At 37.0% G+C, this 17,113-nt stretch overlaps 1 protein-coding gene across 3 annotated transcripts in view; it reads right to left on the reverse strand.

Annotated features, from left to right (window-relative positions):
* ulk2 (unc-51 like autophagy activating kinase 2) overlaps positions 1-11,409 on the reverse strand; it is a 40,886-nt gene extending 29,477 nt beyond the window's left edge. For all 3 annotated transcript variants that reach the window (XM_016273518.1, XM_016273517.1, XM_016273516.1), the window contains exons 1-3: positions 10,376-11,409; positions 7,899-7,991; positions 6,753-6,794 (exon numbers count right to left, since the gene is read on the reverse strand). In XM_016273518.1, the coding sequence (XP_016129004.1) occupies positions 6,753-6,794; positions 7,899-7,991; positions 10,376-10,465 (225 nt within the window). In that variant the 5' untranslated portion in view covers positions 10,466-11,409. The remainder of the gene's footprint in view (positions 1-6,752; positions 6,795-7,898; positions 7,992-10,375) is intronic.
* Between the last annotated feature and the right edge of the window lie 5,704 nt (positions 11,410-17,113).

Genomic DNA, 17,113 nt, shown 5'->3' on the forward strand with positions numbered 1-17,113 from the left:
AAAAATATATATATATATTTTTTTTTTTCTTCTTCTTCTGCTGAACACAATATATTTTGTTTTTGAGCAACTTACAGAATATTAGGAACAGTAGAATTTGTTTATTTTTTCTTTGATTTGTTTCCTAAAAAGAAGAAAAATAAAGACTGACATCTTTATTTAACCTAAATATGTTAGATCTGTCTAAATCTTATAGTTATATAATTCATATACATATCATGTATATAATTTCATATCATTTAGTTATATAATTTCATATACATAATTCGATTTAATAATAACCCAATTTGAAGCAAAAACAGAATGTTCTGACTAGCTTTGTGAAATTATACTATATGCCTGAACGAAGCAAACAGCAGAAGCGCTGAATGAGACGCAGATTCACTCTCTGACAGCAGGAGGCGCTTGTGGAACACCAGATACAGCGTTTCCTTGGTTACCGCTGTAAACAAAGCAGCGCTGCGCTGAAACACTGCTTTAATATAAACTATACAGAGACGAGATGAAAAGAAAATACCACATAAACTTTTGTGAAGACAGTCAGTTCCCCTCAGAAACACATTCATATAAACCCCCAAATCAATATTGAGGATTTTCTTCCAATAGTCCGTGCATCATGAACAGTGAGTGATCTGCCTGCTACAGTATTTTTCTCTGTGCATCCATCTTCAGTGTCTCTGGCCTGTGTTAACGGGCATTTACAGACTTTATATTTTCACATAAATGGCGGTTCATTCATAATGATATTAAAAAAATAATCAATAATAACTCACATCACTCATGAAGGTATCCATTATCACCGTGCGTGTGCATTAACTCCGCCCACCCTGCTTCTGATGACGTCGCTCGTGTTATTTATTTTTTATTTTTTCCACCTTATTTCAAATTACAGACTCACACTTTTCTCATCCTAATTTTACAAGTAGAAAATTACAAAACAACACATGCACAGCACTGGCTGAAACTGAATTTTTGGACCCGTGTAGACCTCTACTCTACACTGCTCAAAACTCGCGTTTGAATCATCAGTGGCAAATTCTTTAAATATAAAAAAACGTACTTACAGGCTGTGAGTCAGAACAGCCGGCATTGTAGTCTACTCTCCCAGGATCAGTAAAACAGTCAAATAAAATGTGCTGCACACATCTGAATATTTGGGTTGAACTGTTCTGGAACAGTGTGGTAAATACAACTTAACCACTGATTTCTAGTCGTGTCCTCTTTTGGAAGACCAAACAAAGTAGTTTCGCTTTCCCAACAAAACACACAGCATCTTCACTACATGGCGGCGGCGGCAACAACAATACTACAGCGAGAATAAAAGTTACACCTTCTTTCTTTGTGTGAACATTCGGGCGGCATTATGCAAATCTTCCCACATCATGGTGTAGCCATGGGGGGGAGTGTTAGAACGAGCCGTTTTAGGTAGGCGTGGTTGACTCTTAACTTATATAAAGAATATCTCTTTGGATTTGAGGCTTTAGTCTTTGAAACTTTACAGATCTTCTTTATACACTAAGAGCTTGTAACACTCCAAAGAGAAAGGAAAAATTTTAATCGCATTTTATGACCCCTTTAAAAGAGAACTGAAAAACACTGGATCATCTGGATCCTGCACTGAAAACACCGGATCATCAGCTCTTTGCATGTAAAAAAACATGCAGAACACATTTTTTTAATTCAATTGTAGCCTTTGCGATTTTATGATCACACTAAGACATATTACAATTTTGGTTTTATTTTTGACTAATTGTGCAACTCTAAGGGTGAGTTGTTGGGTGAACTATCTCTTTAAAGGCAAAGCACAAGTACACCCTTGTCAGGCAGAAAAAGAATCACCACCCTGTTATTACAGCAGGTCTCCAACCTCCCTCTGTCAGAGCAGGGACATCACTGAATAGTGTTTGACTGGAGCTGCTCAGCTCTCACTGCAAGCCTGTAATAAAACGGCTGCTGAGATATCTTCAGTTCCATCGGTACAGATCTCCATTGAGGAAAAGCTCAATAACGCTTCAACATCTCTATGTTCTAGCCCGCTCTAAACAAGCACGCACGTGTGAACTTGCACTGACGTTGGCATTAATCACAAGCAGCTTCCATTCACACTTCTTCATCATGTGGGATGAGATCGTTATCGGAGCTGCAGGTCTGGCCCGAAGCGCTACCACACTGCATATGCTCCATGTGGCGTAGTGGGATCTGAGGGCCGCCTCTCTCAGCACAGTTTAAATGTGAAAGGGCAAGCACTCCCTGTTGCTATGCTTTAACTAGACACCTCTGGCTGGGTACACAAAAGTAAATCCTCCTAACATCTTTAATGACAGTGGATTGTAAACAGTCCACAGTAGAGTAATTGGGCTTTGAAGGGAGCACCATCGATATTCCCCAGGGCTCCGTGCTGCCATCAGGAGAAGTGTGCTGGAGAAAGGTCACCTTTTTTCTGTAGTATATGCCTCTTGGTGCCCGCTGAGGTAAATGGCCATTTATTTAATTTGAGGAGCAATCAAGCAGGTATCCACTTGCTTTGTATTTACAGTGTCTTAAGATAGTGAGAGTGACAGATCTGCAAAGTGATAGTTAGGTCATTAAATCAAGAATGAAGGGCTATATTAGATACAGAGATCCAAACCAATTTTGTGAGCACTAAACAAGACCACCACAAAGAACGCTACTGCCGCTAGAGAAATAAGTACTTAAAGGGATAGTTCACCCAAAAATGAAAATTCTGACATTAATTACTCACCCTCATGTCATTCCAAACCCGTAAGACCTTCGTTCATCTTCGTAACACAGATTAAGATATATAAAATTGTTATTTTTGTTTTCTTTGCTCTCAAAAAATATTCTCGTAGCTTCACAAAACTGAAGTTGAGTCACTGATGTCACATGGACTGTTTTACCGATGTCCTTACTACTTTTCTGGACCTGGGAATATTACAGTTGCGTTGCTGTCTATGCAGGGTCTGAGAGCTCTCACATTTCAACAAAAATATCTTAATTTGTATTCCGAAGATGAGCGAAGGTCTTACGGGTTTGGAACAACATAAGGGTGAGTAATTAATGACAGAACTTTCATTTTGGGGTGAACTAACCCTTTAATAAGTGTAATTAGAAAAGTATAATTGTAGCTATTATACAAAAATTTTTTATAACATCATAAGGTATAAACTGAAAAATGATTCTGTTTTCCTTTGCACTAACTAAAAAAAGTGCTTGAGCTGTTTCAACATAGGGTTGTCAAATCGATTAATTGTGATAAATCGCATCCAAAACAAAAGTTTGTTTACATAATATTGTCACGTTGCTACTGTGTTGGAGTGCGGAGCGAGGAGACATGGAGTACATCAAAAAGGAGATTTTGATTTCATTAACCATGGAACCAGGAAAACACACGTAGCTGAGGAGGTAGACATCAACAGACACACTTTAAATACACAGGAGCAAATTAAGATAATTAATAACACAGCTGGAACTAATAGAACTAATCAGGGAACATAATGGGAACAGGAAAACCAAATAAGGGCATGGAAACACATGGGGAGCAAAACACAAAACACGGAACAGAGTCTGACAAATATATTGTGTGTACTGTATATATTTATATTTTTGTTTTCTTTGCTCTCAAAAAATATTCTCGTAGCTTCACAAAACTGAAGTTGAGTCACTGATGTCACATGGACTGTTTTACCGATGTCCTTACTACTTTTCTGGACCTGGGAATATTACAGTTGCGTTGCTGTCTATGCAGGGTCTGAGAGCTCTCACATTTCAACAAAAATATCTTAATTTGTATTCCGAAGATGAGCGAAGGTCTTACGGGTTTGGAACAACATAAGGGTGAGTAATTAATGACAGAACTTTCATTTTGGGGTGAACTAACCCTTTAATAAGTGTAATTAGAAAAGTATAATTGTAGCTATTATACAAAAATTTTTTATAATATCATAAGGTATAAACTGAAAAATGATTCTGTTTTCCTTTGCACTAACTAAAAAAAAGTGCTTGAGCTGTTTCAACATAGGGTTGTCAAATCGATTAATTGTGATAAATCGCATCCAAAACAAAAGTTTGTGTTTACATAATATTGTCACGTTGCTACTGTGTTGGAGTGCGGAGCGAGGAGACATGGAGTACATCAAAAAGGAGATTTTGATTTCATTAACCATGGAACCAGGAAAACACACGTAGCTGAGGAGGTAGACATCAACAGACACACTTTAAATACACAGGAGCAAATTAAGATAATTAATAACACAGCTGGAACTAATAGAACTAATCAGGGAACATAATGGGAACAGGAAAACCAAATAAGGGCATGGAAACACATGGGGAGCAAAACACAAAACACGGAACAGAGTCTGACAAATATATTGTGTGTACTGTATATATTTATATATATATATATAAATACACATAAATACATTTTGGATTTCATGAGAGCTACACATTCCAAAAAAGTTGGGACAGGTAGCAATAAGAGGCCGGAAAAGTTAAATGTACATATAAGGAACAGCTGGAGGACCAATTTGCAACTTATTAGGTCAATTGGCAACATGATTGGGTATAAAAAGAGCCTCTCAAAGTGGCAGTGTCTCTCTGAAGTCAAGATGGGCAGAGGATCACCAATTCCCCCAATGCTGCGGCGAACAGGAAAACCAAATAAGGGCATGGAAACACATGGGGAGCAAAACACAAAACACGGAACAGAGTCTGACAAATATATTGTGTGTACTGTATATATTTATATATATATATATAAATACACATAAATACATGTATATATTTAAGATACATTTACATGTTTGTGTGTGTATATATATATATATTCATCTTATGTGTGATTTACAAACCCAATTCCAAAAAAGTTGGGACACTGTACAAATTGGGAGTAAAAAAGGAATGGAATAATTTACAAATCTCATAAACTTATATTTTATTCACAATAGAATATAGAGAACATATCAAATGTTGAAAGTGAGAATATACAGTATACACATATTATGTAAACATACTTTAATTTTGGTTGCGATTAATCGATTTGACAGCCCTTTATATGCATGTATGTGTATATATATGAATTTATTTTAGATATGATATATATGTCATGTAGTATTTATTTTTTATTCTTGATTTCCATTTTTTTTTATTCATGTGCTGGTTTTATTTAAAATTTTAGATGGAACATCTAAGATGAATAGATGGTATATATTGAAATTTAAATTTTGCCACTGAACACCCACTATTGTGCATCTTATGACAATGTTTGCTTGCATTGCCTTATGGATTTCATAACCGTAAGTGTTCACATAGAGTACAGAGAGTACTCTTCATTATGTGTTCATTACTGCATATAATTTCTGATGCAAATACTGTTCAAATACCCTCCCTGCACCAACCCATGTGAGTATCAATATGATTCAGATATCTGTGTCTTTTCCTGGAAGAAGAACAGCTGAAATACAGAAGGGTGGAATGACTTGAATCTTCCAGGGTAAATTAAGATGAACTTCCACCTTGGTCAGACTGACCGTGTGATTTAGAAGGCAGGTGTTAGCAGGAAGCAGATCTCAGCATTGCACAAATGTATTTACGGTCGCCTGACTACAAGCGACGCAGCATGCGAGTCTCCAAAAACAGCTGATGAACAGCTACAGTACGTCACCACTGACACCTACTTCTCTATTTCAGCACAGGGAGGAAAAACACACCTCGGGCCAAGAGTTTGGTACTACCTGTCACAGCCAACTAAAAGAATGAGATAAACAGTGTATCTTCAAGAATGATCAGCGAGATGAATGTAAATGGCTTGTAGTGCACTCAGACCTCTCTGCCCTTGCAGGAGAGATAGATTACACATGAAATCACTCTTCTCCTCAAGTGTCTTCCTGGAGTAGACCAAAAATCGGCAGTGTTCAGCACAAAAACTGATACAGAAAAGCATGTTTAACTGAAGAATGAGGGGTCCTGCAGGTCTGTGTCGGGTGGGAGTGTTATATAAGCATGCTGCGTGGGAAGAGCAGGATATTTAACGACTCTCTTCACTATACTGGGAAGCATTACATGTCAAAGATGTATAGGTGACTGAATCATAACAGCCATAATTAAACCCACAGCTTGATCCTGCCGTAGACGTCAACGTCCTTTCAGAACAGTGCCTGCTCTGTCAGCTGAGTGTTTGGACCAATGAAATGGCAGCCCACACCATTCCAGAGGAGGCAAACCCTCCCCCTATATGAGCCAGCTGGTGGGATGCAGAAGGAGGAATGCTGGGCATCGATGGATGAATTAGCTTGCTAACAAAACGGGCTGACTTCTGACATTTTCTGCATGGTATGCAGCATTCAGCCCCAAGGATGCTGAGAAATAATCTTATTTCCATCTAGCCAGTGACATTATTCTCTAACATGCACTGTGAGAGACTTACAAAGGGTTGCACACAATGTATTTTTGCATTAGGATTTATATAATTGCAATTAATGTATGCTCTAATGACTTTATGAGCATTAGAGAATAATGTGTGTGATATTCTCAAAGTGGTCTCATGCAATGTACAGCAGGGCTTAGTCTAGGACAGGTCATGTGAGTTATCATGTGAATGGCGGTGTTATATAAGAACTGGGCCAGTCCCGCAGGCCCTCGCAGCATTTAGTGGATAGTAGCACAGCACTAACAGCTCTAGGCACCTCTGCTCAGAGTTAGTAAGGATAAAGCATTCAGAGATTATAGCAATAAAGGAGTAAAAGTGCCATTACCTGGACATCATACAGCGCCACAATGTTCTCATGTTGGAGTTCCTGTAAACAAAAAATAAACACTGTCTATTAATACTGTGGCATTGTAAAAAATAATATAAGAATAAAAGCAATATAAGAATAAAAGACAGATACATAATATAAAGAATTATTTAAAATATTGCAAATATAATAAACAATAACTGTAAAAAATAATATACACTACAATCAGAAGTTTGGGTTTAGAAATACTTTTTGGAAAAAGAGGTCACTAATGCTCACCAAGGTGACATTTATTTGATCAAAAATACAGTAAAACAGCTATATTATTAAGATTTAAAGTAATTTAAAATGTAATTTATTTCTGTGATGGCAAAGCTGAATTTTCAGCATCATTAATCCAGTCTTCAGTGTCACATGATCCTTAAGAAAGTATTCTATTATGCTGATTCGGTGCTCAATAAATATTTCTTAATATTATCATTGTTGAAACCAGTTGTTCTGCTTAATATTTTGTAGAAACAGTGATACATTTTCTTCAGGATAAATAAAACGTTTAAAATAAAAAACAACAACATGGATTTGAAATAGAAATCTTTTGTATCACTAAATAATAAATGTATTATTAATACAAAAAAATAAAATCAACAATGACAGCTCACCTTTAAAATTTTGATTTCTTTGCCAAGCAGAATCTGAGATTTGGAGAGATTCTTTTTGTTAATACTCTTGATGGCGACCTCCCAATCAGTCTTCTGCAAATATTATACAAAGAGAGCAATTATCATTAATTCAGTTGCACGTTACAGCGCTTAATTACATTACTATGAATCCTACAAAGCATTTACTTTTTGAGCATTAGAGATGAAATATTGACTGGTTAACCCAGTATGTGGGAGTCTTTGGTCGATACACACTAACACTTGCTTCAAAAGCCAATTATTTTTATTATGTTGCATCCATTCTGCAGAAATATTTCTTAATATTATCATTGTTGAAACCAGTTGTTCTGCTTAATATTTTGTAGAAACAGTGATACATTTTCTTCAGGATAAATAAAACGTTTAGAATAAAAAACAACATGGATTTGAAATAGAAATCTTTTGTATCACTAAATAATAAATGTATTATTAATACAAAAAATGAAAACCAAAAATGACAGCTCACCTTTAAAATTTTGATTTCTTTGCCAAGCAGAATCTGAGATTTGGAGAGATTCTTTTTGTTAATACTCTTGATGGCGACCTCCCAATCAGTCTTCTGCAAATATTATACAAAGAGAGCAATTATCATTAATTCAGTTGCACATTACAGCGCTTAATTACATTACTATGAATCCTACAAAGCATTTACTTTTTGAGCATTAGAGTTGAAATATTGACTGGTTAACCCAGTATGTGGGAGTCTTTGGTCGATACACACTAACATTTGCTTCAAAAGCCAATTATTTTTATTATGTTGCATCCATTCTGCATCTATTTCTCAACTTGTGACCTGGTACCACATAAAGCGGAGAGTATAATTGGGATTTTAGCCTTTGGGAAGGGCAATTGTGTAAGGTGGGATTCCATAGGGCCACACACTAGCTTTAAGAAACTGTGTCCCCAACGCAGAGTGGAAATCCATGAATAGAACGATGCTTTTCATGTAAATGTAGGTTAACAGGAGATGTTCCTGCGGCACACTGTGCTGTAGCCAAATGCTGGCAGCACGCAAGAACGGCTGCGTTCATCTCGCCTCGCTGAAAACCAACTCAGCCAAGCGTGGTGAAGGCAACCCAAAGAAAACGCTGCTGGCTTCAATACTGACCCCATTCAGTAGATGAGCATTCAAAGTCTCTGCTTTTAATATCACATCTAATCAAGGAATGAGAGACTGAATGCACAACATAAATGTCGTATACTGTATATGCAGCTAATATATGTCCTGTATCATTCTGCATGTCTTCCCAGCTAGAATGCATCAATCAGCGCTCATAAGCATGTGTGATTATGAACATCGTAATAAGTTTGTAGGATGAATATAACTGTCTCACTGGTAGTATTGAGTCAGCTGCTTTGGATGAGGTAGGTGATCATAAACATGTATCAGATTACTCCTGCTATATATAGTCACACGCTGATATTGTACTACATATTGTGCATACACAAGCATTTCCTCACACAAACATACAGTATATGCAACATGCAGAGATAACCAACTGTAATGATCTACAGATGCTAAATAAATCCATAGAGGTATGGGCCAATATTTGCATTTGATCTGATTAGACTAGGTTTCAACATAACCAAACAGTTTTTCAACTGTACAATTGAGTGTTCTGATGCCTGATTTTCATTCTACATTTTAGAGAGTTTGAATGCTGTTAAAGTCAGTATGAAATGGAAATAAATCTAATTTCTAAATGCATGTTATTGATTTTTTTTTTGAGAATTTATCGGTGCATACAGTATGTTACAGTTTTTTGACCTTTTCTTTTTTTAATTAAAATGTCATAACTCAATCTTGTGATGAAACAACAGGCTTCTCTATGGTGACATATGTTGGACTTCTCCGATCCCATTCAGATCAGTCTTCATTCAATCAACGATTGGTGGACTGAACCAAGACCCTGTACTAGGCCTATATGTTTTCTTTTTTTCATTTGTTTCACTCGGAATGTATTTCAGATCTGTTGCGACTTCTGTTACATTGCAACTTAAAAAAACTAAGAATATTATCAGCTCAGCTACAAACTTTCATATCAGGATATTCCCACCAGTCAGAATGAAACATCACAGATCTTTTAAATATCTCAGTAGTTTCACCTAGACACCAATGAGATTACATAGAGAAACTGGAGATGTAGATGTTTCTCACGGAAAACAACCCAGTAATCTCACGTGTCTCCTCTAGAGTTTCAGATGAGATCTCAATGATCGAGGCCTCCAATTTTGCTCAGATTTGTACCAAAGTCTCCAATTCAAATCCCAACACTTATGAGTATCTATTCCAGCTTATTAAATCAAGATACTTGTTTATGAGACGTAGTATTGATCCCAAATTGTTTCTAGTAAATTTCACTATTTTATGGTGAATATTTTATAGTGGTACTGAAAATGATTGTAATTACTATTGGACTAGTACTTTAAAAGACACTAATAGCGAACACAGATACTCGTTAGTTTTATGCAATGATGTTTAAGCGGCTTGCAATGTCCTCATAACATCCAGTCAGTGTGTTTTGTGTATTTAGGCAATGTCAAATTCGAGCACAAAAATCATAACAATATGTGGGTCCCGTCCCTCCGCCCAAACGTAGTAGACCGGTCAGTCCTATTGACGTCAGACGGCTTATTCACGGAGGCTGTTTTATGAATGAATGAATGACTCCAGCAGTATGTGACCTATTCTAGCACACGTTACATAAAAGCAACCCACGGTTTCTAATCAAGAACTGCTATGACAGAGACACCTGCAAAAGCACAATGCGCGCACTACACAAATCTATATTTCGCTATTAAAATGCATTTAATCCATGTAAATTTGAGATTTAAATGCCTCACTCTTACTGGGATGCAAATAGGATAAACTAGACGCATATAACCAGCATGGCCCAGATTTGCTCGGCCTCAGGGGCTCGAGCCAGTCATGTGCTTATTTACCTTTTTATGTCTTCCCTTGAAGACGACAGCAAAGGCTCCGTGTCCGACGAGGTCTTTTCGGCTGTATTCAAAGTCTCCCACCGTCTCCATTTTCTGGCAGGTGTCCAGTGATACACAGCAGCTTGTAATGGAGAGGTTATCGCGGACAAGTTCTTCAAACTCTCGTTAATCCAGACGACAGTCTGTCCGAGAACCCTGTCATCCCCAAATTATCAATGCGAAAGACGATTTAGTACACTTGAGAGTTTCCTAATAGCTGTCTGGCTTAAAATCACGACGAAGTCAGAATCAAAACAAAGGAATAACGTTAGCTAAATGTGAAGTTTACTAGCTAACTTAGATGCGCAGGATGCACATAACTAGTTCCGTTGTCGCTCTCTGACCCAGTTAACAAGACATTAGCTAGATAAAATAGCTATTAATTAATCTCAAACTATATAGTTTCCAAGCTACATGATGTCAGTTCAGTTTAAATGGAAAGAAAGAGGTTGCAAACGCCCTCGCTCTCTTACTGTAATAGTGCCTCGTTAACGCAATAACGGCGCTGTGGGTCATTGAGTTTCCCATCGCTAGCTGGCTAAAAATGACAGCCAGAGGAAATCCAACAATATTTACAATTACAACGCAGCAGATAAATCGTAATAAATAATATCTAGATGTGTTCCGACATCTATTTTACATATAGACAAGCAGTGCCGCTTATATAATGACAGGTCAGTTCATAAAAAACCGCGATCCAGCAGCGTTCCTATTCGTTTAATGCAATAGTCATCTGTCCTTCTGCTTCTATGGCACTCTCCTTCAAATCCATATGATAGCTGGGTAGCGTTACACCATTTCTTCCGTTCACCCCTCTGTCCTGCTTTCGATCTCGCGGGACAATGCGGGAAAACATCACTGTGTTACTTTTAAGAAACGCAGGAAAAGTCGTTAAAAGCACGACCCGTTACGTGAAGGGGAATTAACGTTTATCTTCAGTTCGTTCTGAGAAGTTGGCCGTGATCACAGCTCGCTGCATTACAATGACTGAGCTCTTACAGGAGAAGACCATCATAACGTGTTCCTCCGCGCAGCCGAGTGTGTCGCCCTCCGCCGCGAGAGATAGTCCCACTGGCATCACAAAGTCTGAGCTCGGAAAGGAAACAGGATACAAAGGAGAAGAACGTTTTTAGGATGCTGTGAAAAAGCGAACATTTTTAATTTCCCACCAGAATGCGGTTTAATAAGTAACTACGAAAGAAAGAAAGAAAGATTGATTGATTAGGCGTAATTATACCTAATATGTACAAGAAACACATGCATTTGAAATATTCATAATGTTGAACAAATACATAAAAGTGATAATCGCACAGAGTGCTAGACTCCAGTGTTAATTTATTTTAAATATAACAAAAACAATATGACAGCCGTATATATATCTCTATGATTGGTGCGCCACCTGGCGGCGGCTGTCTGTATGAACACGCAAATAAAAACAACATTGTTTACTTTTGTCATTAAAGGCCTCACTGGCATCCTCTGGTGGTGAAACAGACTGCAAAAGTCATGTTTTTTTCCTTAAGAGTTTTTGTCGTTTTCCATTTCAAATATCAAAACATTCATAGATCAAGATACATTTACTTCAGCAGGAAAAAATATCTGAAAAATTGTTTAATTGTTTTGTTTTCCCTTTGAATTAAGTTGATTTTTCTTACACCACTGACAGTTTTTTTTTTAAACATAAACTCACTTATCTTTAATAAAGGTTGACGTAATATATAAGTCATTTTGCTTCTCAAGTAAATGTATCTTGATTTAAGAATGATTTGATATTTGTACAGGAAAACAAGACATAAACATGGAGTAAGAAATAATTTTTGCAGCGGAGCATTCCCAGACGTTTTGACTGCAAGGTATCTACTGTATGAGATAATGTTATAAATACTAAGTTTGAACATGCATGGCTGCTGTTATTACTAAAAAGTCACATGCTGAGTGACTCCTGTCTCAACATGCCTTTCACATGTCTATGTGAGGCATCAAAGTAAAAGATTTATGGGGTGAGGCAACAGACATGGGTGGATCCATCTCCAGTGTCACTTTATGGTCACTTAGCATCGGAGAACAGCATGAGCATGGTTGTCAGTTTCCATTGGTTGTGATGGTCAAGAATTTCTTCTGTAATTTAATGGGAATTCTGGCCTACCTCTTAAACACAATAATCCATAAACAAGTCTCATTAACCCTGTAAATTCTACTGAATCATATTAAATACTCACATTTCCAAGTCCTCTAAATTATTAACATGATCAAAACTTTGCTGAAAAAATAGTTGTACACCATTTACTACATTTCTTCTGTTGTCTGACTGAAAATGTATACTTTTAGCTATTAAAAGGACTTTTAGAATTTATAATTTAGTAATTATAAAAATATCTGCCTTCAGGTTGTGCATGTGTCTTTGCTGTGAAATCTTTGATTTCTTATTAAGGTTCTTATTAAGTAAACATAAGAATAACTTTTTTATTGTTAGTAATATTTCAAGATTAACACTTTTTGTACTGAAGCAAAGTAGGCTTACTTGATTATCCACAAATAATTTTCATTTGAGAAAACAATCATGTTAAAAGTGAGTATTTGATACATCAGGCTTTGAGGGTCATCTCTCAATCATCATTGTATTGCATTACATTATATGTTTTGCCCCCACAATCGAAAATATATAAACAAAGGAACATGTAGAAAAGCACAACAGACATAACAATAGTAGAAAACCGTAATAGTAATAGTAATGATTACAATAGTAATAATGATGATAATAATAGCATTAATAACAAAAATCAGAGGATGGAGGATGAGGAAGGTGATAAGTAATAATAGTAATAATAATAATAAATAAAAATATTAATAATAAAAAATTAATAAATTAAATAATAATAATAATAATGAACTCAATTAATCAGAAATGAGGGGAAAGTTGGAGGATGTGGAAGATGACAAATAACAAAATAATATTAGTAATTAGTAATAGTAGCAATAATAACAATATTAACAATAAACTCATTCATCAGGAACTGTCTTTATGTAAGTCTTTATGTGTTTCTAGTGCAAATATATTGCATATCATTTGAAAGCACAAAGGTATTGGCTATGACAAATTATTAGTCCATACAATAAATACTACGCTAATAGTGTCTTATCATATGAAAAAGAATGGTACTTTGATATATACTATCAAACTAAATGATTACCATATTCATGATATTTACAAGTATATATTTATCAGATATAAGGTAAGCTGGGGTAAGATGACTGTACTTGAAACTGTAGGAATGAGATTAAATAAAAGATTAATGGAAGAAAAAACAAACCAAGTGAGCAGTCAAATTTTTATTTTCAGCCTCTGCATATTTCTTGTTCACAACCTCAAGTTTCTTTTCATTACTGGTGTCTGCAACAAACTCAAGACACAGGTTAAAAACAGAATTTCTTAAATAATATGAGCAGATCTGCTGTTTTTGCTTTATTTGGTCTACTGGACATTTACCAAGCTAGAAAAAGGACAACAAAAGAATTTTTAAAAAATGTGAATAACAATATGTGTGTGTATGTATATTCCTTCACAAACAAGATTCATTCAGACTCCAAACACAGATTTTATTCAGTAGATTCACAACTAATGACCCGCCCCTTCACAAGCCATACTTAAATGCTACCAGCTTGTGCTAAAGTCAGTCTACGGAGACAGAAAAAGCCACTTTAAAGTTTTGCACTTTAAAAGGAAGAGACTTTAGTGAATGATAGGTATAAGTCATTGCAAGAATGATTTGTTCACTTAAATGATTCATGAACCATAGAGTTCCTAATAATGATGCTAGCCTTAACAGGCACCACTACATGCGCACACGCGCGCACACACACACACACACACACACACACACAGATGAGGAATATATTCATTAAATGAACATTAAATGAAGATGCTAATGGTAATAGACAAGCATATATTGCATGTGACATATAGTTTATGCTGCTATAATTTACTTATTGCTAATGATGTCATGTTGTTTACATTTAAATAGGCTGCCACATTCTGTGTCAGTACAGCAATTTTAGTTGATTTTTAAAAAATCAACACAACTGTCCCTGAAGACTTGAAGCCTGATCGCACACACAAGCTCTTCACAACTCTACAGTTTGGTGAGTTTCATCAATTTGTCAGTTTGCGAAGTTTCTCTTGATTCCTCTTCATGGAGCAGCATCGCCCGAGAAGAACCAGGGCTCTTCCCACACACCTGAGGGCCTTCTTAGTGGAGGCCGTCTCTTCCATTCAATGGCCCTGTGAGCTTTCACAGCTGGCAGCTGTAATCAGGTTAGATCACACCTACAGCTGCATCTCTGCCAAAGCTAGAAGACCCAAAGGTTTGGAAGAGCGCTACATGAAGAACGCTGCTGTACTTCCCGACATCCAACCAGCAGCTTCAGTCTCTTCAGTGGACGTATGTCGAGCTCCTCTGCGCCAGCAGGAAGAGCCCGTCTCCATCCATGGCCACAGTATACAGGGCTACCAGGACATTTACCGCTCTGTAGCCGAGCCAATGATGAAGACATGCTGTGGTTGGCACCATCCCTACAGCCTTGAGCTGGGACTGAAGATAAAGCAGCGCCTGTGGGAGACACTCAGCTGCCCATCACTGCTGGAGACCAAGCAGCCTGAAGGATATATTCTCATCACTGAAAGCTTCTCCACAACCAGCAGAAGCTTCGCTCCACGACTAGACGTGGACATCAGTGAAGAGCCCCTGCCTGAGGAACCCTGAAGGAAGAAGCCCAGACACTGAGCCATCACAGTGTCACATGGAGCATCACACAGCGGGACTTGCAAATACTGTATATACATTTACATAGTTCTAGAGTAAGTTTCAGTTTGTAGAGTAAGTTTTATTTTGTAGAGTGTGTTTTTAGCACATTGCTGTATAGTTTTTCAGATGTTTTTGAGGATTGTGTTGCTATGCGGTTCCTAGGTTGTTCCAAGCCGTTTTTAGCACATTGCTACATGGTTTTGTCAGGATGTTTTGGTGGTTTCTTGTACGTTGATATGCGTTTGGCAAGGTTTTCTGTGCGGTTGTTAGCTTGTTGTGTTGTGGTCGCTGGACTCTTCTGTTTGGTTTTTCATGTGTCGTAACTTACGTGGTTGTTAGTTGTTAGATGTTTTGACTGGTTGATTGACATGCGGTTGTTTAAAACAGTTGGGTTAGGATAGGTTAGGGTCCCTCGCACGGTTTGCAGCTTGATGTGCTGTGAGGGCTTGTGTGCATCAGTGATGCTGAGAGCTACGCCACTGGTAAGTTAGTTCACAACTACTGGTAGGGTCTCCCATAGTGGACAGGTCTCAGCTGAGATGCCAGACGAAGACAAACCACCTGATTCTGGACAGCAGGAGATTACCTGATGTTGAAGATCACAGTCTTATAATGATGGGAGCAACGTCAGAATTATCTGAATGGAAAAAAATGATTATACTGATTATATATGTGGAAGTCATCGATGGATCGATGGATCGATGGAGGCATCTGTTCGAACATAACAAGGAAAGTAAAGGTGTTACTGGCATTAGCAAACTCAGGTAAATGATCATGTGAATACAGACAAGAAGTGAAAAGTATTCAAATACAATAATTACTCTCAACAATATAAACATCACAGTAATCTGGACTTCATAAACTGGAGATTACTAGAACTAGTGCTGTCTTTTTCAAGTCAAGTTCATTTTATTTGGGTAGCATTTTTTACAATACACATTGTTTCAAAGCAGTTTTAAGGAATATTAATGTTTATAATGCCTTAAAATCTACATTTAGCAGTCTAGAGCGGGGTAGTAGGGTTGTTTACATTTGTCAATGATATTAATGATCAATCATTTGAGATTTACTCTTAGTATAGGCCTATATCTCTTTGTATGAGGATGTATGGTTAATGTAAGATAGGCATACAGTCTACAGTAGTTGTCAGTTGAGGTGAGTAATTCATTTTGATGTGAAACGAGGATTATGAAATGTCTAAAATTTATAATCAGTCGATTAAAGTATTTATTCAAAATTGATTGTATGATTCTTCATCAGTTAATCAGCATTATTCACAGCTTTTTAAAGTGATGAAATTTGACTCTATATTTTATATACCCAGCAAAATCCCGAGTTAAATCAACTCTACAGTGTTAAAGTAACTCTGAAGCAGAGTTATTACTGTTGAGGATTATGTGATAAGTTTTCATGTCTAAAAGCCTGAGCGGCTGACACAGAACAACATACGCTGTTTGCATTCAGTGGATACTCTTCAAAATGGCGCTATGGTGACGCTACGTTTCTGGACGTTGATTGAGGAAGTACCCTTGCTGTCTATGCGAGGGTCAGAGAGCTGTCAGATTCCATCAAAAATACCTTAATTTGTGTTTACGAAGATAAACGGAGGTCTTACGGGTTTGGAACGACATGAGGGTGAGATACTGGTTAATTTTTGGGTGAACTATCCCTTTAACTCGGCTTCAGTGTTCCTTTAATACTCTGGAGATTGGGACAATATGTAGCCTACTCTGAGCAGAGTTGATTTAACTCTGGGGATTTTGCTGTGTATAGATTTATCTATATTATACAGCTAACCTTCATCAGAAAAAGGCCATAAAACGAATAAGATTAGTTTTTAAAAGGACGTTTCCCCATGCTGATTACACTAGTCCAGCAGGTGGCGGTATACATCAAT

This window comes from Sinocyclocheilus grahami, unplaced genomic scaffold, assembly GCF_001515645.1.
Source record: "Sinocyclocheilus grahami isolate Dianchi unplaced genomic scaffold, SAMN03320097.WGS_v1.1 scaffold79.1, whole genome shotgun sequence".
NCBI lineage: Eukaryota > Metazoa > Chordata > Actinopteri > Cypriniformes > Cyprinidae > Sinocyclocheilus > Sinocyclocheilus grahami.